At 51.9% G+C, this 24,749-nt stretch overlaps 8 protein-coding genes across 8 annotated transcripts; 4 read left to right on the forward strand and 4 right to left on the reverse strand.

The window, feature by feature from the left end:
• Positions 1–363: 363 nt before the first annotated feature.
• N7539_006916 (uncharacterized protein) lies at positions 364–2,279 on the forward strand (the record flags this gene model as incomplete). The annotated part of the gene is made up of 2 exons (XM_056936517.1): positions 364–528; positions 813–2,279. The coding sequence occupies 2 exons, from the start codon at positions 364–366 to the stop codon at positions 2,277–2,279; spliced, it is 1,632 nt and encodes a 543-aa protein (XP_056788452.1).
• Positions 2,280–3,501: 1,222 nt separating this feature from the next.
• On the forward strand, positions 3,502–4,060 carry N7539_006917 (Protein mmf1; the record flags this gene model as incomplete). Its single annotated transcript, XM_056936518.1, has 2 exons — positions 3,502–3,573; positions 3,740–4,060. 2 exons carry the CDS (start codon positions 3,502–3,504, stop codon positions 4,058–4,060), a joined length of 393 nt encoding a protein of 130 aa, XP_056788453.1.
• Positions 4,061–4,598: 538 nt separating this feature from the next.
• N7539_006918 (glycoside hydrolase family 47 protein) lies at positions 4,599–8,287 on the reverse strand (the record flags this gene model as incomplete). Its single annotated transcript, XM_056936519.1, has 4 exons — positions 4,599–6,926; positions 7,001–7,551; positions 7,646–8,007; positions 8,154–8,287. 4 exons carry the CDS (start codon positions 8,285–8,287, stop codon positions 4,599–4,601), a joined length of 3,375 nt encoding a protein of 1,124 aa, XP_056788454.1.
• Positions 8,288–10,820: 2,533 nt separating this feature from the next.
• On the reverse strand, positions 10,821–11,284 carry N7539_006919 (uncharacterized protein; the record flags this gene model as incomplete). Its single annotated transcript, XM_056936520.1, has 2 exons — positions 10,821–10,928; positions 10,997–11,284. The coding sequence occupies 2 exons, from the start codon at positions 11,282–11,284 to the stop codon at positions 10,821–10,823; spliced, it is 396 nt and encodes a 131-aa protein (XP_056788455.1).
• Positions 11,285–11,979: 695 nt separating this feature from the next.
• Positions 11,980–13,351, reverse strand: N7539_006920 (WD40 repeat domain-containing protein; the record flags this gene model as incomplete). Its single annotated transcript, XM_056936521.1, has 5 exons — positions 11,980–12,032; positions 12,097–12,852; positions 12,912–12,992; positions 13,054–13,099; positions 13,208–13,351. The coding sequence occupies 5 exons, from the start codon at positions 13,349–13,351 to the stop codon at positions 11,980–11,982; spliced, it is 1,080 nt and encodes a 359-aa protein (XP_056788456.1).
• Positions 13,352–13,697: 346 nt separating this feature from the next.
• Positions 13,698–14,660, forward strand: N7539_006921 (TRAPP complex core subunit BET3; the record flags this gene model as incomplete). The annotated part of the gene is made up of 4 exons (XM_056936522.1): positions 13,698–13,732; positions 13,902–14,121; positions 14,234–14,425; positions 14,541–14,660. 4 exons carry the CDS (start codon positions 13,698–13,700, stop codon positions 14,658–14,660), a joined length of 567 nt encoding a protein of 188 aa, XP_056788457.1.
• Positions 14,661–17,038: 2,378 nt separating this feature from the next.
• On the forward strand, positions 17,039–19,683 carry somA (putative cAMP-dependent protein kinase pathway protein (Som1); the record flags this gene model as incomplete). Its single annotated transcript, XM_056936523.1, has 5 exons — positions 17,039–17,521; positions 17,622–17,767; positions 17,859–19,113; positions 19,177–19,425; positions 19,513–19,683. 5 exons carry the CDS (start codon positions 17,039–17,041, stop codon positions 19,681–19,683), a joined length of 2,304 nt encoding a protein of 767 aa, XP_056788458.1.
• Positions 19,684–22,123: 2,440 nt separating this feature from the next.
• On the reverse strand, positions 22,124–24,330 carry N7539_006923 (uncharacterized protein; the record flags this gene model as incomplete). Its single annotated transcript, XM_056936524.1, has 5 exons — positions 22,124–22,455; positions 22,560–22,706; positions 22,759–23,376; positions 23,469–23,814; positions 23,881–24,330. 5 exons carry the CDS (start codon positions 24,328–24,330, stop codon positions 22,124–22,126), a joined length of 1,893 nt encoding a protein of 630 aa, XP_056788459.1.
• Positions 24,331–24,749: the final 419 nt, after the last annotated feature.

The raw sequence follows: 24,749 nt of genomic DNA on the forward strand, positions 1-24,749 counted from the left end.
TGCCCAAGTGGCAAGCCTCGATTGAACTGCACAGTGGTAGCTATGCTGTTGTGCTACCTCACCAAAACATGATGGATGAGTATGACTGCACCCAGGCAGGAACTTCAGGCAAACATCCAGCTCTTGCCTGACATTTCGAACAGCCTAGCCGGTTGCACAGCCCACGTGATTCACGCACGGACCATCTCGCTTAAACTTCATTCCGGCGACGGCAGCCTTCTGCTATAAAACCTTTTCCCAACCATCTTCCTCTACTCCATCATCCGCACCCGGCGGGCTATCGACTCATTCATAGCAGCGAGGCTCTATCCGTGATTCTAATGATGTTTCACACCCTTTTGTAAATTCTGAACTTTCAAAATCATGTCCCCCGAACAAATTGCTGGACCTTCCCAGTTGCAGCCGGACCTGCATGAGGATCAACTCCAGGCCGTGGGCAAAGCATTCGATGCCCTGCTACTAACCCTATACCGACTCACCCACAGGCACAATGACCTCAAACAATACACACAGGAAGCCTTCAAACAGGTAAATACTCCCTCCCATGCCTCCAGTTGCATCACGATCAGCGCCTTCCCCCCCCCTTTGCCGCATGGCTTTTTTTTCTTGTTTTCGTTCCTCCCCCAATGTCTCGCATGATGAGAGAATTTGATTAGCTCTAGATCAGGAGTCACTTTATTGTGACGTTGACGGATTAAACATGTATTATCTGATCGAGACATTGTGCCATCATCCTTTCTATGACCACAATTTTGCCCTCACATGGTTCTGTTTCGACTGGAAACACAATATGCTAACGTGAGATCAAACAGTATACGAATGTGACGCGATCACTGCCGGCCCAGGATAGACCTCGTGCAATGGAAATACAGCAAAGATTGTTGGATCAACAGAAAGAGTTATGTGAGGGCCTCGTACAAAGCAAGCCAGCCGTCGAAGAACAGTCGTTGAATTCAATGGAAATTATGAAGACGCTCGTGTCACACCAAAATGTAGATGAAAACTCTATGCGAGCCATCGTGGATGGAATAAGGGGTTACAAGTCTCTTCTTCGCTCCGATGGTCGGTCTCCCATCTCCGCTGCCACCTCGTGTCTCCTCACCCGTGGGACCGACCCTGCGGGATCCCGGGAACATGACTTCACCACCAACGGCCCTCAAGGCAGTCTTCACTGTCCCTTTTCCAAACCCACCACCCCTCGCCCCGGCAGCGACATGGCTTCTGGACGTCGAGACGATGGACCTAAGATTTTGATTGAAGATACCTGCGGACACGATGATCTGGACCCGATCCAGGCCGACCAGGAGGAGCGGCGGTCCAGTACTGCGCCCTCCGTGGGCCGGTCCTCACAGGGACACTGTCCCGTATCTCGCTGCCCCATCCGATACCTGGACAAGCATTCCCCCGAAGAGATCGCCGAGTATGTGGAGCGACATAAACACGAAATCCCTCGGAGTCATGCCATCTGCGTGAAGCGATACCAGCGAGATCCGCAGAACATGCGGCAACTGGACGCCAAGTACGGGGGCCTGATCAACATGATCCGTGGCCTCAGTGCGAAGCATCAAGCTTTCCTCCCGGAACGCGAGGCCAACGAGGACGGGGAGGTGGACGAACAGTCGGGCCATTCCTCCTCGTCAGAGCGAGTCGAGAGATGGGCGGAGGAGGTAGACCCCGTGACTCCCATGCCTCCCACGCAACCGGCCGACGAGCGCGAAAGTCGGTTCGATCGTCCGCTTCGAGAAGTACGCGTGGGCGAATCTCCAAGCCGGCCTTGGGGGATTCCTGTTCCTATCGCAGAACAGCCACCCGCCACCTCGTCCTACCCTTTCCCTCCATCTTCCAACGCCCCAACACCACCCGAACCAACCACGGCGGCACCCTCCATCTCGTCACCACACAAACCACCCGCCAAACCCGCCGGTCGTTGTCCGTTCGGCCATGATGCACCAAAGCAGAAGCCAGTCGCTAGTCCTCCTGCCCCGGCCCCGGCCCCAGCACCGGCTCCGGCTTCCGCTCCTCCCCCAGCCCCAGCGGCCCATCTTGAATCACCCTGGTCCAACTGGGGAAACGCTGATCTCACCAACACAGGCCAGGCGACCCCTGGTCAGGGGGGAACATCTCGGATCGAGAATGGGCCTGTTCGGATTGATGGCCAGTCTCCTCTTCCTTCCCACGTCACCTTTAACGGACCGGTGTTCTTTGGCTACTCTGCCGAGCAGACTGCCAGCCTATTGCAACAGCTTGCGCAACTGAACAAGGGCCCGTCTCAGGGCTGAGATGTGCCTCGGGTGTCTGAGCCTAAGCCGGCCAACTGGATTGCCCTCTCGTCTCTGTTCCCCGAAGCGTTGCAACGGTGTATCTCTTCTGTATGGTCTCCGCATGAGCCTCTTCATCAGGCATGCTTTGTCGTTCCTTGCCGCATAGCGAGCGCTGTACCTTTTCCCATTTTCCTTTCCTATTTCCCCCTCCCTCATGACGAAACGACATTGCTCTCATACCTCATCCTCGTGTATTGCGCCCTTGGACCGTTTGAATTGCAAATTGGACCGTATTCTACACAATTGCACGCGATCGACCAGATCTTCCGGCTGCCAATGCAATGAACCTCTTGAGCCATCCTCCTCTTTGTAACCGTCCACTAGTAGTGTTTGCCCCAAGATCCCCCATGTCACCTGAAAGTCTCCCCGCATAATGCCATTACCCGACGCTTTCCGCATCCTCATTTCCCTCGGGAAACTCCGTTGAGTTAGTGGGAGCCTAACCCACCTGCATATACTAGTAGTTCTGTACTACAGTACTCACTCCTAACTACTCACAGGAGCAATGAGTAAACACCCTCTACGTTCAAGTCCAGAGGATGTATACTCCGGTCAGCCAGACACTCCAAGTCCAGCCAGTACAACCCAGTAGTATCAGTAGTCGTCCTCCAGCAAGCCCCGACCACACAACAAAAACCCACCAAAGAAGCACCACCCCGGTAAACCACCGGAAATGTCAATGTCAACGGTAATCGTCAACGTTCAAACCCCCCCCCCCCCCCGGGCCGGGGCCGGGGACTGGCGGCGTCACTCCGACTCCGACTCCCCCCACCTCGACCTTTTTAACTATCAGCCCTCCTCCTCCGCCCCAACTTCTCCCCGCTATGCTTCGATCTCTTTCTCGACTTTCTGGTCTTTGTAGTTCTACATCCACTCGCACTTTTCCTCGTCGATCCCGATCCGCTGGTCCAGGTCTCATTTCTAGGTCTGGTTCTTTTCCTTTGCTCTTGCACACGTCAGGTTTGAATCGAACTCGATCGACAATGTCTGCTCATATGTCTGCTGTTACGGCCAAGGATGCCTGCCCTCGTATGTTGAGTTTCCTTCTCTCTCTCTCTCTCTCCGTCATGAGTCAAGCTATCTCCAGACACTGCCGCGTTATCCATGGGTTTGATTCATCGGTCGCGGCGATATGCCCTGGGCGTTGATGCATTGGCTGCATGAACGAGGAATGAGCACCATGAACTATGACGAGGTAAATCATAATGCTAACCAGATGGTTATTTTCAACCTCCTAGCTGCCGGTCCTTACGTACGTTCTTCTTCCCCCGCTCCTCCACATCAACTCTCCCACCCGAAAGCTACACAAACAGCTACAAGCTATACAAACCATCCCAAGCCCTCCAGAAACATCAGACCCCCTCCCAAACACCAAAAACACCCCCGAACTAACCCCCCTCTCCCCCGCCGCACCACAGTCCCAAGCTATCCGCGCCAACGGCCAAATCTTCGTCTCGGGCCAAATCCCCGCGGACTCGACGGGCGCCCTGGTCCAAGGCACCATCGGTGAATTGACCCAAGCGTGCTGCAACAACATCGATGCGATCCTCAAGGCCGCCGGGTCGGAGGTGTCCAAGATCGTCAAGGTCAATGTGTTTCTGACGGACATGGCCAATTTCGCCGAGATGAATGCGACGTATGAGAAGTTCTTTGTGCATAAGCCGGCGAGGAGCTGTGTCGCGGTGCATCAGTTGCCGAAGGGGGTTTTGGTCGAGATTGAGTGTATTGCGTTGGAGTAGGGGATGTCGGTTCTGTTTGGGTTGTGTCTGGAGCAAATGGGCGAGAGGAGGGAGTGGGAAATGCTCGGGATATGCTAGTGAGAATGAATTTGGATTTGTGCTGGTTTCAATGATTTGTTTGGACGGGAATGAGTCGATGAGAATGGGGGATGGGGAAAACAAGGGGATGAGAATCCCGTGCTGAGTTGTAGTAGGAAGCTGATCCTTGATACTGCACGCTTGAGGGAATCTTGTCTACAGAATTACAGATCAATGGAGCTTTCTTGTACTTCAGATTCACGATTGAAAATACTGTACTCGTGTGATCATCACGTGGCTTGAAACATCTCATCTCTATCTATTGTGGGAAAATGGCATCGAAAAAACGTGGGAACTATACTATTTACTATATACTATATAGTCTATACAGTCCATGGCTTGAAGGAGGACGGCTCCCCCCCCCCCCCCCCCCCCAAAAAACCCCCAGGCCCCAACACTGAAACCCTTCTCACCTCGCATATCTCCAGATTCAAGAAAACCCCCAGAAAGATCCCCAAGCTTAAATGATATGTACATTAGTAATCGGCACACCTCGTGAACGCATACTATACCGCCTCCGAATGCCCACCCCCGAAGCAACCTGCAATAAAGCATACGTCTCCTCGCCCCCGCCCACCATCACCATACTCAGCATATTGCTTCGTGGAATCCCACTGGCCGTCATCTGTGTCTCGTCGAGGTGGGGACGGATCAAAGCGCTTTCGGCACGTTGGGCAGCGAGAGAGACCAAGGGGATGGACTGCGGATTCGAGCTTGAGTGTTCGGCCCCGTCTGCATCTGCAGCGCTGGACGCATCCGAAGCGGAGCGTGGGATGTCCGAGGTTGCAGTTTCGGTCTCGTCATAGGAGACAATGACGACTAGTTTGAGAGACGAGCGGCCCGGTCGAAAGGCGGCAATGTTGCGCATCTTCTGGGAAAACGTGCAGCCACCGCGCTTGATGACGAGGACTTCGTGGGTTTGGGCCGTGTCGCGGAGGATGCGATCCGAGCACAAGTCCCCTGCAAAATAGATGGTTGACCAGGTCAATCGGGCAGTGGAGGGGATGCCGCGAGGGGAGAGGGTCATGGCATCTTCGACTTCCGGGAGTGGTGCGGCGCCGATGCCCGTGGGAATGCTCGCTGGGAGACTCAGCCTGAGTGGAGCCACCTCGTCGGAATCATCTCGGATCAGACTGGAAACGGTGTTTAACAGGCTGGACAGAATCGTCTTCATTGGGGAATCGGGGGCGTGGACGGCTCCGCTTCCACTCGCATCTGCGGCAGCTGCGGCTCGACCGCGTGGAATGTGCTTGTTCGCCGCCGCTGCTGCTGCTGCTGCTGCTGACGCTGCTGGATGTTCTGATGTAGGCTCGCTAGATCCCGGAGCAGTTGAGCCATTGCGACGGCGAGAGGGGTCTGCGAGAACGTCAATCACGAGATCAAGCATGGCGGTGTCGCGGACCCGGGTGAAATTCGGATCGTACGGGTCAACGACGTCAAAGGTGATCTGGCGAGAGATGTATACCTTCTCATCCTTGCCGAGTGGGACGTTATTGATGACTTGCACGCGGTATCCGTCTTCGAGTTCGGAGGCCTTGGTTGCCCCGAGGAGAGGGACGTCTTGGATCATGCTCAGTCGAAGACCCCCGATGGATTTCACAAAGACCCCGTCACGGACACGCTCCAGAGCATTGGAGCCCAGATTGACGCCTCCGGGTAAGGAGGGGAATGAAATGTCCATTGTTGGACGTAAGGCCATCGGTGCGCTGGTGCCATTAAACGGGACGAGTTGAGGTGGTAGAGTCCAAGGGTAGAATGTGTAATTCGTAGGCGATGACAGGTCTGAGACTGATACACTTGGGTGGTCTGGCGAATGCTGTAGAATGGGACCCTCGCCTGCACCCAGTTGGGGTCGAAGATGTAGTCGTGCCAAGCTGGCTGCATGGAAGATATCTGAGCGCGAAGCCGTCAATGACACCCCAAAGGTCGAGGACAGTACAGGCGCCTGACAGAAATTGATGGCTACGTTAGGTGACCCTGCCACCTGCCGCTCCTTACCAGCCGCGCGACTCTGTCCACGCCTGGGCCCAGATGATGCCCTTTGAGGAATGACCAGAGGATGACCCTCGGTCGTAAAGACCCACGGCGCATCGAGCTTGTTGAGCGGATGATCTGGTGAGAATAGCAAGAACATGTACTTGGCAGTCTCGCCAAGGAAGAAGCTTTCCATCCGGTCCATCATTTCGCCCGTCTTGACATCTCTCAACCCAGCCCAGCCACATTTCGTCCAACATCGCCGCTTGAGATCCCGCAGTACCATCTCGCCCACATGCAGATACCAGGGATCTTGCGTCGCCCGATAGATATAGTATGTCGACTCGATGAACTCAGGGCGTCCGCCATACCAGCTCAGTCCGCCCTCGATGTCGCCTGTGGCCACGTTCCAACGCTCGGGAAGAGCCGAGTATCGTGTCCAGACAGCCGTGGTCAAGAGGTGAATCTGAATCGCTTCGTCGATCTTGCCGTCCAACGCCAAGAGTCCCGGGTAGTAAGCACTCAAGCTATCAATCCAGAAGGCTCGGGTTGCGCCGGTCGAGACATCACCAACGATGAGATGCGGGTGCTGGTACCCCTCTCCGCGATACAGATGGCGATTGATTGCGTTGTGCGAATCCTCCCAGACCTGCAGAAAAGCATCCGCGGAGTGCTCCTCGTCACTCAGAGGCAGATAGTAATCATCCAAAATGGCCCACGGATTCTTCGGGTCAAATGCCGGCCGTTCTCCTTGAGACAAGAGAACATGAGATTTGAAAGCATACTCGAAGAAGCTGTCAATGCCGGCGCCAATCTGAGCAAATTGATGACCTGTTAGCTTTCCCCCGTCGTGTCGCGTGGGTCTTTTAGGAGTATACTACTACTCACCCCGGAATACGGTCCCACCCACTTGCCTGACTCCGCATCAATCCCGAATCCTATAAGACCAATCTCGCTGCGATGTGACCAGACGGCCCAGAATGCTCTTTTGGCCAATTCCTCATATCGACCGTCTCCCGTCAATCGACTAAGGACAGTAAACTCCAGTACCAAGCTTCCCGCGCCAGCACTGCAAGTTTCCGTAATGTCCTCCTCGGCCTTCATGTACGCGTACTTTGGTGACTGATCCTGGTCGCGTTTGGTCTTTGTATTCAACGGCGAGTTTCCATAGAAAGGAATCCCGTGTCGCAAATTGACCCGCGGGTAAGGGAGTCCAGTACCGGTATAGAACGCAGGCAAAAGACGATGCGTCAGATCGACCGCCAGTCGAAGAAATTGACCGTCATAGACAAAGCCATTATCCCAAACAATGCCATGGTGATCCTCTGAGAATTGGCTTTTGTCCCAGGCACTTGCATAAGCAGCCTCCTCATCCGTCGGTTCGTATCCACTGATGGGCAACTCCCCAATTGCAAAAAGATGGGAACTGAGTAATCCGCCTAGATGGGAAACAAAGACCCGAGTGTTAGTGAGACATTCAAAACAAGATCATGACCGCTCAGATATGCGCATAGACCACAAGGAGACACACACCCAAGCCACGAATCACAGTCTCAAAGACCTGCACCTTGCTATCGATATCAAATCCTCTAGCCCGCTCGCCCTGACCAGCAGGACCGCTCGAGCCATCTCCGTATAATCTCACAAACTCCTTCACTCCATCCTGAAAACTTGCCAGGGCACGATCGCCGCTCTCGGGACTCGACGAGAGGATCGCCAAGGTGGACAAGCTGTCAACTAGAGTCAGGGTATAGTTTCCGAGGACATCGTTTTGCTCGGCGTTCTTGTCATCGCGCGTCAAGGGGCCGCAGGTCAACGGACGGAGTTCGTCTTCGGGAAAGGCATGCTCGAGATAATTCTCATATCCATGATAAAACATGCGCTCGGTCTCTTGCCTGGAAACATGGGAAAGAAAAGGATAGAAGTGTCAGCACCTGATGCAAAGATTCCCAAAGCGTGAGGTGCCGTATTCCCCACGTATGCTGCATATCCCAACGCGAGTCCTCAATAGCAGACGAAAGCCGCACACCCAAAAACTCACCTCAGCTCCTTGATCTGATCGCCGCGCATACCATGCACCAGCGTCAAACATAGTGACCAGAGAACTACATAGACCAACATGATCCACGCGCGACGGGGGTGGAACATGTGCAAGTTCCGACATCGCGTGCGCATCACCAGTGCGGAGTGCCGCCGGAGATCATGGACGGGCGGGTCAACTTGTTGTGCCTGTCCGGACGGAACCACGGGTCGACTGAAAGAGCACCGGATCCGGGAAAGCAGAGGGAAATCGAGGTGTCCTAGGAAATGAAAGGAGATGAGAACTCGTCAAAGGCGCGAGACCTGACCTTCCACTCGATAGATGCTGCCAGATAAGCCATTTCGGATAACCTTTTTTTTTCACGCATCGCGGTTCAACCATCTCCACCGCAGTGGATATTCCCTTTTTGGCAATGGATTTGTACATCATGTCTTGGCGTCTAGTTGGACCTCTGAGCTTGGCATCGATCTATGAGATGTTCTGTTGATCTCGCGGCAATTGAAGATATCGGTCACCGATTTCTGCTTCTCGACCCCGAATAATTCATTTGAGATTTTTGGACCCGGTGAAATATACATTTTCATGTCTTCCTTAATTCACGCTCCAATGGGCTGTACTCCGCAACTTGAATTCTTGTGCACAACTTCGGCTGGAGAAGCGCTCGTCGAATGAGTGTGTCAACGATTTGACTACCAGTCAATCAGGCGCAAAGGAATGAAGATTATCTAGGTAGCATGGCAAGTATACTGGGTGATATTTGGGACACAAAAGCTACCTAACATTTGCATCCCATATCAAACCCTGCCATGCAGCCAAATCACAAGAGTGCCGACTGGGCTTGCACCCAACCAACCACACCTCTTGATGATTATTGTGCTTTTGAGGAAGGTAAAGACGAGATCCTTGCAATTTCGTGTAAGAATTAATATAGGTGCTTACACTGTCAAAGCTATTGCAGGGGTGAAAAGAAGGTAGTCATTGCTCCGCCCCGACGATGAATCTGGTCTTAGTACCTCACGACTTTCTCCCCCCCACAGTGCTGAGAATCCAGAGTTCTTGCAAGAAAGATCTAGAGGAGACATCACGGAGAATATCAAGCTCGTCATGAGTATCTCTCAAGTGTGAATGTTCTCTTGTGTCGCACATTAATCTCGCCACAAGGATCGTCAAGTCGAGAGAGCTTTTTGGAGGTATAACTTCGATCTTTCTCCGAGTATTGAATGAGTCGACCTATTTGCTACCGTGCAACGTGGTGGCCGCATGGCTTCCCCATGGGCCAGATTTCAGGGCTAGATTGAGCGTTGAGCACTAGGAGTTGGTCGTGAATGTTAAGGGTGAAGAATGAAGGGTCAGATGCCATGAGCCATCGGCCTTTGACGTGCTCTTAGACTGACAGATCCACAGCTTTGCACATAGTGAAGCATCAAGACAGGCGCAATTGATCGGGTTTTGGAAAGAAAAGTTGTGAAAGAAGATGAAGGGGGTAGACTTCAAGACAGAGAAAATCTTAAATACCAGGCAGTCTTGGAGTGATGGTGAGGGCACCTGAACAACGGCTGACCTCGTCCACGGAAGCTCTTCTATGAATCAAGAAACTCGATTCCAGAGTCAACACATGCGCAGTTTGAATCTTGTACTTGTCTCGTTGTAAATTGAGCGACGCCCGAAAATAGCTAGAATATCGCTTGCGGCAAGACATATGACCTTGAGATCAAACATCAAATCAAGGTCTTTGTCGATTCTATCTCCGAAAGACGTGACTTGTTCACCACATCCGCAATTTATATGACAAAGGCCCAGCAAATATGTGACTCTTCCTTCGAGGATTAAACACTAGTAACGCAGTCTCGAAGGCATTCTAGCGACTTTGACGCCTGTCAGGTTGGCCGCTTCATGCAGACGTGTGATAGTCATGCTTTTCGAGTGTGCGACAGGCAGTCTTTTCCATCAGCCCGCTTGGAACAAGCCGTGTTGAAGGCAGGCATATGTGATCAGGTTGAAGTTCAAGACGAGTCTGTTAATGCCGCCGCTGAAGGTTCACACTTTGTACCTTGCTCGCGAATGCCGATTAAACCTTTTAAGCCTCGTGAAACTTCTCGGAGCATTCGAAAAATAACAAAAGTCCATGGCAAAAATGGTCCATCGCCCATTCACTCAATGAATTTGACTCACGACAATCGATTCAGGAGTTTACACTTTCAAGGCCGACCTGATTTCCTTTCCCCACAGCGGCAAGCCATTTCAAGGCCCGGGTCTCGATGGGAGCTGTCGAGGAATGACATTACGAGACTTGAAGACTTTGCTTCATGCTCACTACTCGCGAATCAACTGGTGACATGAAACTTCTATTACTTGGCCTGTCCCGAAAGTCGCCCTCGAATTTGGCAGTATCATGTCGCCATCCCTCGGAGTGCATCATACTTCAAGATCACTCCGGGCCTACGAGGACACAGACGATGTGACAAAGAGTTTGAACCATGATGAATAATTTCGCAAACATGAATGTGCCCATCGCGATAAGTATACTTCGCGGCCGCAGGCCGTTATAATTCCATCCTCTTCCTCATCCATTCCGCGAATTGTCGCGACATCCATGCAGCACACAACAACCTGGGACATCTGCTAATAGTTCTCACATACAGTTAAAGCCTCGGGTGACCCGAATCGTCAGACCTGAGCTTGTTCCGTGGAGACGCTCGCGGAGTTGTGAACCCAGCGCCCGAAGATCTCGCGTCTCTGATGGGTGCGCCGGACGGCGTCGATGAACAGGACGGGCTATTCGCATGTCAATCAAGGCTTCACGTCAATGGTACCGTGATGAGAAAAGGCATATCTCAACTTACAGTTCGAATTCCTGTTTCCAGACACGTCAAAGCAGTGGTGCCAGCGAGAGTGAGAATCGGCAAGAAGTGAAACCTCTTCAGAGACTGCGTCACCAGCACGCCGTTCGCTTCATCTGAGATCACAATAAAATCGGGCACTATAGCTCGACCATAGAAGTTTTCTCGCCAGCAATAGTACACGGTCCAGGCAGCCCAGTGAAAGAAGCCGAGAAGAGCAGTGAGGCCCATGAGAGATATCATTGTAACCATGAGCACAAACGCGGCAGGCCAATGCTGGTAGGGCTTCATAATTATCGAGACTATCGAGCGCGTTAGATGTCTGATGGTTGACGAATATCACGGATGACTTGGCAAGCTGACAGAGAAATAAATGGAGTACGCATAGGCCTGCCAGAACGAGGCTCAAGGCTGCCTCTCCCTTCGACATGCAGACTTTCGGCTCATGATTGTGAGCATACTTGTAGCCGATGGCTATCATTGCGAATGTGATTAAGTTCGCAAGAACGTACAAAGGGTAGAATTGAGAGGAGAATTGCGCACAATGACCGACGTTTTCGGCGACGCAATGGAGCGGCAGAATATGAGGTAAAGCGAAGAAAGGAGATGAGCCATAGTTCTCGTGAAGTTCGTCAGGTTTCAACCAGAGCTCTTTCCTGCTTGGCACCCTTACCGGGTTCCATTTATGGGGGTGGAAACTACATGTCTGGAGCACACGCCGCGGAACAAGACAGAAGCAGGAAGGTGCGAGTGGACGCTGTTCTTGGCTCTGTAGTTGCAGCATCTGTATTATGCAATTCAAATATAGTACAAATGACAAACGACGTGATGCCTCCTCAACAAGGATTGCCGTCTGTGGAGGTCCTGACAGTTTCCCAGAAGTGCTGCGAAGAGTAATGATGCCAGTCTCATCTGGAAATTGTGATAATATTGATCAATTAAACGCCCGCTTATCCATTTTCATGATATCTTCGAATGCTTGCACATCATTTACCAAGTTCGCCGAGCATGAGATTGCGATCCGAGGAACACGAGACAACTGCCACGGATCGTTAGTATGGCGGATCTCGAGAATCAATAATAGAGAGAGAGAGAGCACTCACTGATAGGTTCGTCGTTGGGCGAGAAGCGGACATCATTAACCGTACCCTTGTGACCGGGTAATTTGTAAAGCAGTTTGCCCGAGTTGGCGTCCCAAACCACAACACTTCGGTCACCGCTGCCCGCCGCAATCTTTCCACCCTTGGGATCCCAGCTTGCACGGATCAGATTCTTCTCAATGCCAACTGGGGCACCATCAAATGTCCTGATCATTCGGTTTGTAGGCGCAAAGGGTCGGATATCCCAGGTCCGCACCGTAGAGTCGTGAGAATTAGAAAGCAGAGATTGTGAGTCTGGCGAGATTTCCAGAGAGGTGATGGTGTCGGTATGCCCAGCCATGGAATACACAACAGCCTTTTTGCGCAAATCCCAGACATGGATTGTGTTGTCAATTCCGCCACTGTAGATTTCGTTTCCAGCTTCGGACAGTGCAACTGCTGTGATGGGTAGCTCGGTTTCGAGGTATTCGAGAGCGTCCTTTTGCCGAGGGTCCCAAATCCCAATGCAGCCATCATCACTGCCACTGACAAGCAGCTCTTGGCCGCGCTTGCTTATATCCAGGCTGTTGATGATCTCCTCATGACCCACGTGTCGGCGCACACGAGTTCCAGTTTCCACGTCCCAGCTCCCCAAAGTCATGTCGGCAGAGACAGAGAATATTGCCCGTGAATCACGAGCCCATTGAAGATCGAGAACGGCTCCCTTGTGACCCGTCAGTTGGCCGTAGTTGTCGCATTGTCCGTATGTGTTCCAAAGTACTGCACTACGTTAATGGGGTCCGTGTATGGGATTCGAATGATTGATTGAGGGGACGTACGAATAGAACGGTCCATCGAGCCGGATGCGATATGTTGAGCTGTCGGATTGAAGCGTGCAGTGAAAACTTCACCAGAGTGCCCTGTAGTCCTCCTTTCATAAGTCAACTGCTTCCTCGATATCTCGGACTGAAGTCATCCTACCTGTAAGTTCCATGATCGGCGCCTCGAGGCCACTCGTTCGAGGAATCTGAATGAACCGGGTCAGCAAATGTCTATAGATTGTCACCCATGATCATGGCAGGGCCTCTCAACGCATAGAAGAGTGTCAACCGAGATCATTGTGTGTGCGACCTACCGATTGAACGAGTGTGCCATTTTGCGACGAGCTCTTCACAACCGCGTTCCCAGGGTGAAGGTCGGCATCAGACTTCTTTCGCTTGACCACGAGCTGGCTTGAGTGCGCAAACCCCTCGGGGGCAGGACGTTTCTCTCCGGACATTGTCGGTATACTAGTTTCTCCAAAATCAACGGTAGGCGGAGAGAAAAGGTGAATGAGGGTCTCCCACAGGTTATCGCGGATTGACGCTAGTAGTAATCTTGGGGGAGACGCAAAGATTCACTGCCGCAGTGCGGAGCGGTTAGGAAGAACGATGATCCCACATGTGGTGGGCGGTCAACTCCAATTGTGTACCGCAACAGCTCCATCATCTTGAACTCCCCGCAATCAACACAGGCATTTAAGTCCGAGGGCAATTTAAGCTGCTCTAGAAGAAAGATAGGTGGTGAAAAACACTGTATCCGAGGCATCAGCTCCCCCCTTATCTACGGTCACACCATCCGCAGCAATGTCATCTTCTAAAGCCTCGAGAATAGGAGAGGAGTAGGTCCAGCCCTTGTCTTTCATCGTGTCGTGGGTCTTACGCTGACATGTAAATTGTTTCTAGAATCTGGAAGTCAGTAAGCCTTGTGTCTAGTCCAGAGACATGACTTCCAAACTCCATCATGCCTTTGCATCTGTATGAAATTGACCGCTCGATCGCCTTTCACAGAACGAGAATTGACAAAGTCAACGCCGAATTAGTCACATTAACATACGGCACGATTGTCGCGCAACTATGTCAAGACTACGACAGCGACTACCAGGAAGTCAATAAGCAGTTGGATAAAATGGGTTACAACATCGGCATGCGATTAATCGAGGACTTCTTGGCCAAGTCGGGGGTCGGACGATGTGCGAATTTCCGTGAGACAGCCGACATGATTGCCAAGGTACGCGCAAGCTCACCCCTCTGATTGATGCGATATGGCCTCAAAATGAGGAACAGCAGGAGTGCATTTCTTTTTGTCTTAACACAACTGACCTTTTTCACCCTCGTATCAGGTTGGCTTCAAAATCTTCTTGAACGTCGCTCCTACTGTCACGAATTGGACTAGCGACAACAACCAGTTCTCCCTCATCTTCGATGAAAATCCGCTCGCCGACTTTGTCGAACTTCCGGACGATGGACGGGCTCAGGATGAGCTATGGTTCTCGAATATTCTTTGTGGTGTGCTTCGAGGTGCGCTAGAAATGGTAAGTCAAGTCTCTTTGGAATTGGGATGACTGGCCGTGGGTCATTGACGGGGCTTCCCCGATCACCTTTTCCCAAACCCTTGTTCCTGGGTTCGATCGTTGACCCGATTTCCAGGTTCAAATGCAGATCGAGGCGCATTTTGTCAGCGACATACTTCGGGGTGATGACACGACAGAAATGCGCGTGTCCTTGGTACGATACATCGAAGATGAGATGCCTCCGGAGGAAGAGTGATAGAGCATAATTATCTACGGCGTTTTTTTTTGATTCGGTTCATGGTAGGCTTACCTGGAATTTGTGGAAATTCGATTATGACGACTCTTTTCTTCCTTTTGGAGATGTATTAATTTCAGGACCGGGTTGAGGTTTATTTTCCCCCCGAGAGTCTTTTGGCGTTTACGGACCCCCCTCGACGACTTGAATTGAACGTAATCGCGCGCTCGGCTGGCATGACAGGCTGCGTGTCTACCTCGCTTACAGCCTGCAGCGATAGGGTTTCTGATCTGTCATTCTGTAGGTAGGAATCAGGAACCAGTCCACCTGACCTGCGTACTCAATATTTCCCGGTAATTTGATTTGCAGTAAAGGATTGCCCTGACTCTCAGCAAGGCACACTAGATGCTGGGGAAGAAACAACAATGGCTTGAACGAAAGAGGGCTGGTCACAATTTGGCTTCTAGTAGGTGGACTAGAATGTGCTTTCGAATCGTGTGATCGAAGGATGGGATGTCTGTTGTACACCTGTCATTGTACTTTTAAAGTTTCTACATATCGAACACTGTAACAGCATGCAGTACTGTACGATGGTAAATATACAAATTCTCAATGTACAATTGTACCTAATTACAGGTACTGCTACTACTTCAGCCACGGATCGACAATCAGTTATGCAACGCGTGAAGTTCGGTTGCGGTCGACGGTTTCTGGATTATACCAAGCTGCTGATGGCGGATTCAATAGCTTCATGAAGCTCACGACTTTCCGAAAGGGGCCGAGTGTACATTTCACCAGGTATTTGGCAATGTATGTACTACAGTACTACTATTAGTAGTACTGCTACTTTCCGGTCGTTTGCCAGCCCGTCGGCCATCGACGTCAGGATAGAGTGCGGCGCGCGGTTTCAATACGGTTACTTGAAAACCTCCAAACTGACAAATACCGTCTCCGCCCCGCCATTTTTCCTACACATCGAATTCCCTGCTGGAAGTTTTCCTTCCCACTCATTCTGGGTTTCTTCTCTTCCCATCACCATCTCTGTTGTGAACTTTCCCCTTCGCTGTGATAACTCGACTTTCGCTGGACCGATTAGCTCGATTGTCGATCATCTCAGTATTCGTCTACGCGACTCTCATCGTGCGGGATATCCGAATTGATTAGACTCCCGCTGGGATCCATCGCAGGGCCCATAAGACCAGCCCACCGTACAATCACACTGTAAGTACCAAAGGCGCCGAGTGAGCACCGTTAAGGTACTTCATACACCAGTACCAGCCTACCAGGATACCGTACCAGTGCACTCTCCGCGCTGATTCTGGCCTGATCGACCTGAGCAAAAAAAGCCAGTCCACTTTGATTTCTCATTCTTCATCTTCTTCTGATATCTCTCCACACCTTCAATCATCCTACCTGCTGTGATCATTATTTGGATCTTGGGGACGTCTCTGTTGTATCTGGTCCGAGTCCCTGTTCAGGACTGTATCTCTTATCTGGTTACTCGTTCTGCTCCGTCGCGGTCGCGCATGCCCAGAAATACGCCTGACCGCGCCGTTCCCAGCCCCGAACCCCGGTCAAGTTGATCCGCTCCGAACAAGCGATTCTCCCGCAGTGAGCGCAGCGCCTGTCGCCGTGCCCCCCAGGCTTGCTCCTCCTCCCCTTCAACCGTGAGATCCACCTTGATCGACCACCCCTGGTATATAGCCTTTTCCTTCTGAACCCTTCATCTTCTGCCCTCTATTGCATGTGAAACTTTGACCCCGTTGCGAGACGTTGTCCGACCGGGCTTGCCTGGAATTCCCGACCTCATCCCAACCTCCTCACCCGTGGGCTTTTTCCGCCTCCTTGTACCTTCGTCATCGCCTAAACCCTATCGCATCGCGCACCGCTTCCTCCTGCCACCTTTCTATGACCCAAGCATTCTTCTAACAATTGATCGATACTATAGCCTCCCCGGCTGCTCGAGTTCTCTTCCTCGTGTCCTTCCGGTCCCCTGGGTCTCGTCCCTCCTGTCGCGTGGCTTGCCTCCCCCCGGAGAAGACCTTGTTAGCCGCCGCAGATACCCCATTTCACCAGCGCACCCGGTGAGAAGATCGATCCGCGAAAACTCGCCCATATCACAAACCGGCGCTCACGCTGGGATTCTTCGGATATTCATACGCCTTTGGGTGCTTCGCTTTCTAGCAAGCTGTCAGACTACAAGTCGGCGTTCGTGTCTCTGATCGGGCTCATTCTACGTTGCCACGCGTCTTGAGATTATTCCCCACCACTCCCACTAGTATTGGGCTTTGTCGCCTGGTTCAGTGGAAGCGCGTTGGCACAGAAACGCGGTGCGTTATCTCGGACTTTGCTTCAGACGCACATAGGCAAGGGTGGCCACAGAACCACCGTTCGCCACCATGAACCAAATGAATCTTGGGATGAATCCCGGAGTTGGAGGGCCAGTTGGTGGTGTTCCGATGATGAATAATGGCTCCACCGCGCCTCGCAACGATGGTGGTATGAACATGAATAACCCCGAAGTCATGATCAACAATCTCAATACCTACATCTACGACTATTTTCTAAAGCGTGGCTACCATGACTGCGCGCGGGCTTTGGTGCAAGATGAATCCATCAAGATCAACACGGACAATGGAACGAAAACCAGCCCAGGAAGTCGTGGTGACATGAACGGCATCGACGGCGACTCCATGATGACCGATGGCAAGGATGGTGAAAAGATCAAGATCCCTGATGATCTGCCTCGGCCTAGCCTGCCCAACGAGAGCCTTCAGTCTTCTTTCTTGCTTGATTGGTTCAGTATCTTCTGGGACTTTTTCTGGGCTCAGCGGAAGCGCGGTAACAGTAACGACGTCCGACAGTACCTCCAGCACACTCAGGTATGTTTTTGTACCAATATGTTGCAGAGTGCTTCGCTTGCAATCTCCTTCCTCTGCGCGGCTCATCATCGGTCTAATCATTTGCCCTTGCCCTATCTAGAATTTGATGCGCATGCGCGAACAACAGCACAACCAGATGATGCGTCAACAGCCCATGATGCCCGGTCAAGTTCCCCTTGGCGTCCGTCGTGCTACTAACGGCATGGTCCCTCCTAACCTGCAGAAGGCGGCTCTGAACAATGGCCTGTATGTTTCTCCAGCACAACACCCCCGCCCCCCCACTGAGTCTATGGCATGGTCAAACTAGGCGAAATTCTGACCTGGGTGTAATGCGCAGAACTCAACAACAAATCGCCCAATTCCAGAAGAACCAACAGCAGATGCAAATGATGCAACAACAGATTCAACGCGAACAGTCCGAGATGGAAATGAACGGAAACCGCCCGCAATCGCCTGCCTCCGCCGATAATGCCCCCTCCCCATCGAAACGCCCACGCCTCGAAGGCAACGCTGTGAACGGTCAGCAATTGGCGCCCACTGGTCGAGGACAGGGACAGATGCAGGGACAGCAAAACCCCCAGCAGCTGATGATGCAGAATGGGATGCAAAGAGCCATGAACCCGGCGCAGTTCCCACAGTTCCAGCAAGGACAAGCTGCGCAACAAAAATCCATGCAGGTATATGCCCAAAACTTGGCTTCTCATCACTCTCGCTCAGCACTGAATTTCCAGGGTCCTATGAATGGTGGTATGATGAATCCCGGTGTGATGCCTAACCAGGCCGATCTGGTGCCTATGCCTGATGGGCAAGGTGGTATGTACCCTATGGGTCCAGAATACTACAACTCAAACGGTCAGCTCCAACAGGTCCGGCCTGGCATGCAAACACCTGGCGGTCAGCATGGGAACCATGCTCTCCAGGATTATCAGATGCAACTTATGCTGCTTGAACAGCAAAACAAGCGCCGCCTGATGATGGCTCGTCAAGAGCAGGATAGCATGTCCCGTGCTGACGGTCAGCCCCCAATGCCCGGCCAGGGATTGCCTCCGGGCACATCTCCTCAGGGCAGCAGGGCGGGTGCGTCCCCGAACCCCAGCGAACAAATGAAACGAGGCACGCCCAAAATGCCTCAGACCGGTCTGCCGGGCTCCCCAAGCGCCGGTGATATGGGCCAGAATCGCGGATCTCCTGGCTCCATGAACCTCAATGGCGGTCAGATGCCGCCCGAAATGGCAGCTGCCGGATTCTTCCCCGGCCCCGGTGGTCAGATGCGCCCCCCGAGCTCCAACCCGGCCTTTACTGGTGCTCAAATGGGCCAGCCCATCCCCGCCAACGCCAATCGTATGCCCAGTGGCCAGTGGCAGCCAGGACAACCTATGCCACAGCATTCGCCGGCAACTCAGCCTCAAGCTGGCACGCCGCAGGACCGCAACAACATGCCTCCACCTCAAGCGCCACCGGCTGGCGCCAATGCGGGCCGTGCCCAACCGCCTTCTCCCCAGACTACTGGTAATGCGCCACCAACCCCCCAACAGTCTACAAAGGCTGCACCTAAGGGCAAAAAGGATGGTGCGAAGGAGACGACTCGCAAGGTACGTACCGAAACCATATCTCATCAACATGGACTCGCTGACATGGACATGCAAACAAATCAGCGTCCTAACAAGAAGAACGCTGCCGCTGCTGCTACTGTCGCAACCCCGTCGACCGAGGCCAATGAGCCTACTCCGACGCCATCCACTCCTGTCACTCCCCATCCTCCTCCCAATTCATTCCCCAAGGGTGGACCCAATGCCACTGCGGGCGCTGCTCCTCAGCAGTCTGCGGCTCCTGTGCCTCCTCCTATGGTTCAACCCTCGCAAGACCCGAACCAGCAAACCTTCAACGACCTCTCAATTCCAGATGTAAGTTGTCATGGCGGATGGGAATCGTTTTGAAGTGACGTGTGCCCCGTTCATGCGAATTTTACTGACATCATCCCCTTCAAACAGACCAACGCTTTCAATCTTGACTTCAGTGCTCTGGATAATCCCGATATACTGGAGAGCTTTGACTTTGACACATTCCTCAACACTGATGGAGACGCAACTGGCTTTGGCTTTGACCCAAGCATGGGCTACTCCGCCGATGGCGTTGAGACTGGGGCTGGTGACACCCTTTGAATGATTTGAAAAGTCTTGACGGTTCTCTTCAGGTGTTTAAACCTCCGATATACCCTTTTTTCTGTACATTTGATCTACCCTGGTTTTCCAACAGTGCGTTCTTCCGCTTACTGTGCTTCCGGACCCGCCTCGTCCATGGCTGTTCTCGAGATTTTTTTTTCCATTATTCTATTTCCAACTCTTACCCTTGGGAACGTTTTCTGCCTAGCTGGGATGTGTGTCGCTTGCGAAGAGATTGGCGTTGGTGTACCCCCCTCTCCCATTTTGTGTCTCTTGCGTGGCTTTACTCTACATAACTCATTCCTTTCGATCCACATGCTTGCTCTTGCCATTCAACGTTTTCATTTTCGCACAAATAATGATCGCATGCCGATATCAACGATGTTGCGAGAGGGTCAGAGGCCAAACAAGCTCTTGCCGATAAAACAGTGCCATTCTGTATCCCAATCTTATCCGCACTTGTGACCTACGAAATCCTTGACTTGCTATCGCCGCTCGCTCATACATTCTCTCTTGCTTTGTTACTTAATTATTTTGCTCGTTTATCTGTCCAACACTGAGGTACCTATTTCTCTCGATTGGCTTACTCGCGAAGGTTTCCTCAGCTTGCCAAACAGAAAACACAATCCACCTGCCAAAACATCTTTCCTCCGAAGTACCGACACCTCTTGTTCACTTCATCAGACGGAGCTGGGTTCTTCTCTACTTTGCCCCCCTCTTTTTTTTATTTCCTTTCCTGTTTGCACCCTGTGATTGTCTTTCCTTTCACCTTTTCCCTTTTTATTTTCTCGCTTTCTTCTTGACCTCTATGACCGGGCGTGATGACATGAAAGTCCATTACCAAGAGTTCTTTCTCCCACACATCGTCTCTAACAATCATCAATTATATGAACGATTTTCACGTCAATCGGATTGTCATGACCATCGCTACGACTGGATGCAAGATGTAAGACCTAGCTATGCATTGACTGCCCGGCCTTGCCCGTAGATGGAACAAATTGTAGTAAGTGGTAGTCAGCTATCTGAACGTGTTTATTTGAGATTATCGCAGCTTCTTCAATCATGCTAGAGGCGGAGGAAGTGATTTACGCAAAAGACGCATGATCTCTTAACAATTCTTCCACATACGCGCATCCCTGTCACTGCTAAATTCCGGCAAACGAATGGATCTGCATCCATGTATATAGCCGGACTTCTTTGAATCTCTATCCGTGCGCAGCCCTCTGCAGCTCATTCTGCATCTCCTCCCGTAGTAACCCGCACTAACCTCTGCAAGGTCCAGATTCACATAATTCTACCCCTACCCTACCTTACAACAATCTCTTCACAAGTCCTCAAGTAAGCCTGAACTTAAGACGCTGATTCCTCACAAATACACCCAAGGATCCTAATCACGACTTCCACACACTAACAGAATAAAGCTCGCTGACCACGTCCAGTCGATTCCGAGTCACAATCAGTATAGCAGTAAGATCATATACTAAATATACATGCTACAGACTCTTGCTTGATCTCTTGGCCCGCAGATCTCCGATGCGTTAGGACAGGAACGGCCTCTCTTGCTCTGATGTTTGTTTCGTTCTTGTTGCTGCATGGGGCCTCCCGTCTCACATTGGGCTAGGGCTTGTCGCTGAGCTTGGGTGTTTTATTAATGTAGGTAACCGGTTCTTCTAGACAAACGTAACGTAGACGGATATGGTCTTTTTGAAAGGGCGGCACGTCTTTTATGGAAAGGGCCTAATGCGTGATTGGTTGCTCATATAGAAAATATTGCGGAATGAACGATATTCGCACTTCCGAGCGGGACGTACGCATTCTTAATGCGAAAATTGAATTCCATATACACATTACTGTGGAACGCTAGTTGTTTGTGACGGTGGTAGAATGATGGTAGTTGCTGATCGGTTGAGTGATGGTGTTTTTGACGGGTTGAAACCCGTCAAAGAAAACCAGCTTCATGCGTGGGGGGTTACGATTCGAGTCTCGAACGAGGTTCTTCTAGTATTTCAACAGAAGTCGTCCTATGAGATCTTCTATGAGTTGGTTGGGCAAGATTACTACGAGTAACGGGGTAAGGGTTAACGAAAATAAGACGAAGAATGAGAATGAACAGAGAAACCTTCATGAGAAAGCGAATAAAGTAAACAGACAGGACCACACAAGATGCTGACACATTCCATAATCATGATAATGTACAGTCATTCGAACTCATTAATCATCATAATCATAATCATAACAACCAGCAGAAAGAGGCATCATAACCAGACAAGTCATCTCACGGACTGATCTAGACAGATGGACGTACAACGCATTTTAATGACGAACGGAAAATGCGTTGGAAAGACCGTCGAAAAACGCGCCAGAAAGACAACTTTAGAAGGTGTTTTACAAATGGTCATGAGAATTGTGCAACGTCAATCCGTCAATGATGGTCTCGCGCTCATCTTCTAGCCTTTTCAGTCTGCTTTTGGAGGTTTCGGCCAACTTCAGCCTCCAAATCTAGCAGGAACTGCAGGCGACCCTGCCAAGCCCGTAGCTCATACGGTGGCACCTTTTCCTTAAAGGTGTCGAGGAGAAGAAGAATGACTCTCTTCACTCCGATTGACTGGGCCATCTCACCATTCACACCGACCGGAAGCGTGCACAGGGTGATGGGGTCCTCTGAGCCAAACAGGGGTGCGTGCTGGAGAAAGTAGGCGCGCACCTTGGTCCCTGTGGACTCGCTCGTCACTTCGAAGCGGGGGCAGTTGATGACGAACTCGCGGCATAGGACTGAATAAATGTTAGCTTGCGCACGTCACAATTTGAAAAAAAAAATGGTTCGACATGCTTGTTCGAGAATGAAGTCACAGAGCATGGTAACAGGGAGTACTCACCATCCATGACCTTTCTATGGGGTACCCCACGCCTTGGGCCCAGAGCCCTAACCTGTTCCTGGACCCGCTCGAGAACCTCCACTGGAGATTCCAGCTTCCCGGGGGCTCTCGGCCCGACGACGCTTGGCAGGTGGCGATCGACCCAGGCTGCGTCGCGAGAGCATCACGTCTGGCCTTGGAGCAACAGGGGAAGCTTTACGCTTCGATGGCACATTGTCATGCACCATGAACAGCTCGCCACGACGCTCGGCCGGCGCTACGTCGGCGGACTGGGAAGGCCGCCACGAGTCAATGAGCTTCTTGGCTTTCCCACCGTCTTTGTCACCACCTTTGCCACTACCTTTACCGGAACTTTTGGCTTTTCGCCGGAGCCTGCCTGTAGGGTTCATCTTTGCAAGCTCCTGGACATGGAGCTTGCTCCAGCCTGCAGCACGCAAAGGAGGGTTATCTGGGCCCGTGGAGACTGCAACATCGGACTTGGTCTCGTGGGCAGTGGAGGCCACAGGACGAGCAGGCTCGGGCAGCTTCAGCAGTCGAGAGGCAGGAGCACGACTAGGCTCGCAAAACGCCAGCCGAGAGTCTGCAGGCAGGATGGCACTCGTGTCAATTCTGTCACTGACCAAGCGCTCGAAGAGGGCTTCATGGGCCGCTCTCTCAACGTCATATGCTGCCCTCTCGGTGCCTCGAGCCACTCTCTCGACTTCGGGCTCAGTTGCCCCAGACAAGAAGACAGACCGGTAGGAGCGGCCAAAGACGAAGAGCTTCTTCTTTCCACAGGCGTACACAAATTTGTCCATGCCTGCCTGGTCAACGAACTCTTGAGAGTAAAGATAAGTCAGTAAGTGAGATTACACAAGTACATTTGACTTCAAAAATCAGGGAGGAGGATACAAGAGTCTCAAGACATACCTTGAAGAAGCTTCTTCCACTTCCAGCGAGATTCGCCGAGCTTCTGCGAGGTTTCTGGTGGGAAATGCGAAGGCTTAGGGGGAACGAGCCAATTGGGGTTCTCCCCCGCAAGTGCCTTCAGAGCCAGTCGATAGGCTTCCACTGCTGCCTCATATGCAGACTCACGATGGCCAGAGTAGACTGTGTGGCCCCAGAGCTGCAAGCGTGCCCAGATCTGCCGACAATCTGAGGACGTGTACTTGAGCGTGAGCCGTGCCGACAGACGACCGGCCAGGCAGAAGATGTTGAAAATAAACAGGACAGCCTTGTCAGGCAAGCTGTCCACGTCGAGGGCACCGAGTGTGAGCTATACAAATTTTTGTTTCAGTGTTAGTGGTGTGCGAGGAACCTGATGACTGGGTGTATTCCTTACCTGGCCCTGATAATCCAAACTCGGATCGTTCACGTCGACCTGTGGAATGTCTGCCAGTCTGGGACCAGTTGCCAGCTGACGGACTGGCGTTGAAGGCAGAGCTCTGGAATTGCAGCCACTCGGGCTCGACGCCAACGTCTTGCTTGCACCACCTCTCGCCTTGCTTGGAGAGCTTCCATAGCTCACGTTGTCGCCCATAAGTGACCGATCCCGTGAGACCTGCGAGACTGGGACGTCTCTGACTTCACCTTCTTCGGTGGCGTCACTCTTCACGGATACACTGCCTACTTTCGGGGGTGGCGTAGCAGGTCCTTCATCACCCACGGTCTGCCCGTTGCCGCAAGCCGAGATTCGCTGGAGAGTTTGTCCACTGGGGTTGTCGGCCAGCTCACGCTTAGTGTCAGATGGGCTCGCGGCTTGTTGCAGGACATCCTTGATAGGGGTGGACATCTTGAGGGAACGACAGGCTATTGATTCTGGGGCAGCAGATGAAAACAGGGAAACAGGTAGACAGAACTTGCGAATCGTACAGAAGAACGAGAAGCAACGAGACGCGCAAGATCAAGGCCAAAGGACCAGGAGGAAACCAAATCAAGTGAGCTGAGTTGAAAATACTTTCAAAAGAGCGTCGGAATGAAAATGTGGTGTGTGCGGGAGAAGAAGAAAAGAGAAGAGAAAAAAAAAAAGCAAGGTGGGTAATCGAAGTCTTTGAAATGGGTTTCTCTCGCACAAGGCGAGGCGCACAGAAACATCGCGCTGGTTCTGCCTGTCAGAAAACCAACGAACATTGGATGCGGTCAAGGAAACGTACTGAGCGGTGGTCAGGCTTGACAGAAGACGCAAGATCATGTGCTCCATAGGTCCATGTG

Source organism: Penicillium diatomitis (assembly GCF_028827545.1).
Source record: "Penicillium diatomitis strain IBT 30728 chromosome Unknown utg000009l_segment0_segment0, whole genome shotgun sequence".
NCBI lineage: Eukaryota > Fungi > Ascomycota > Eurotiomycetes > Eurotiales > Aspergillaceae > Penicillium > Penicillium diatomitis.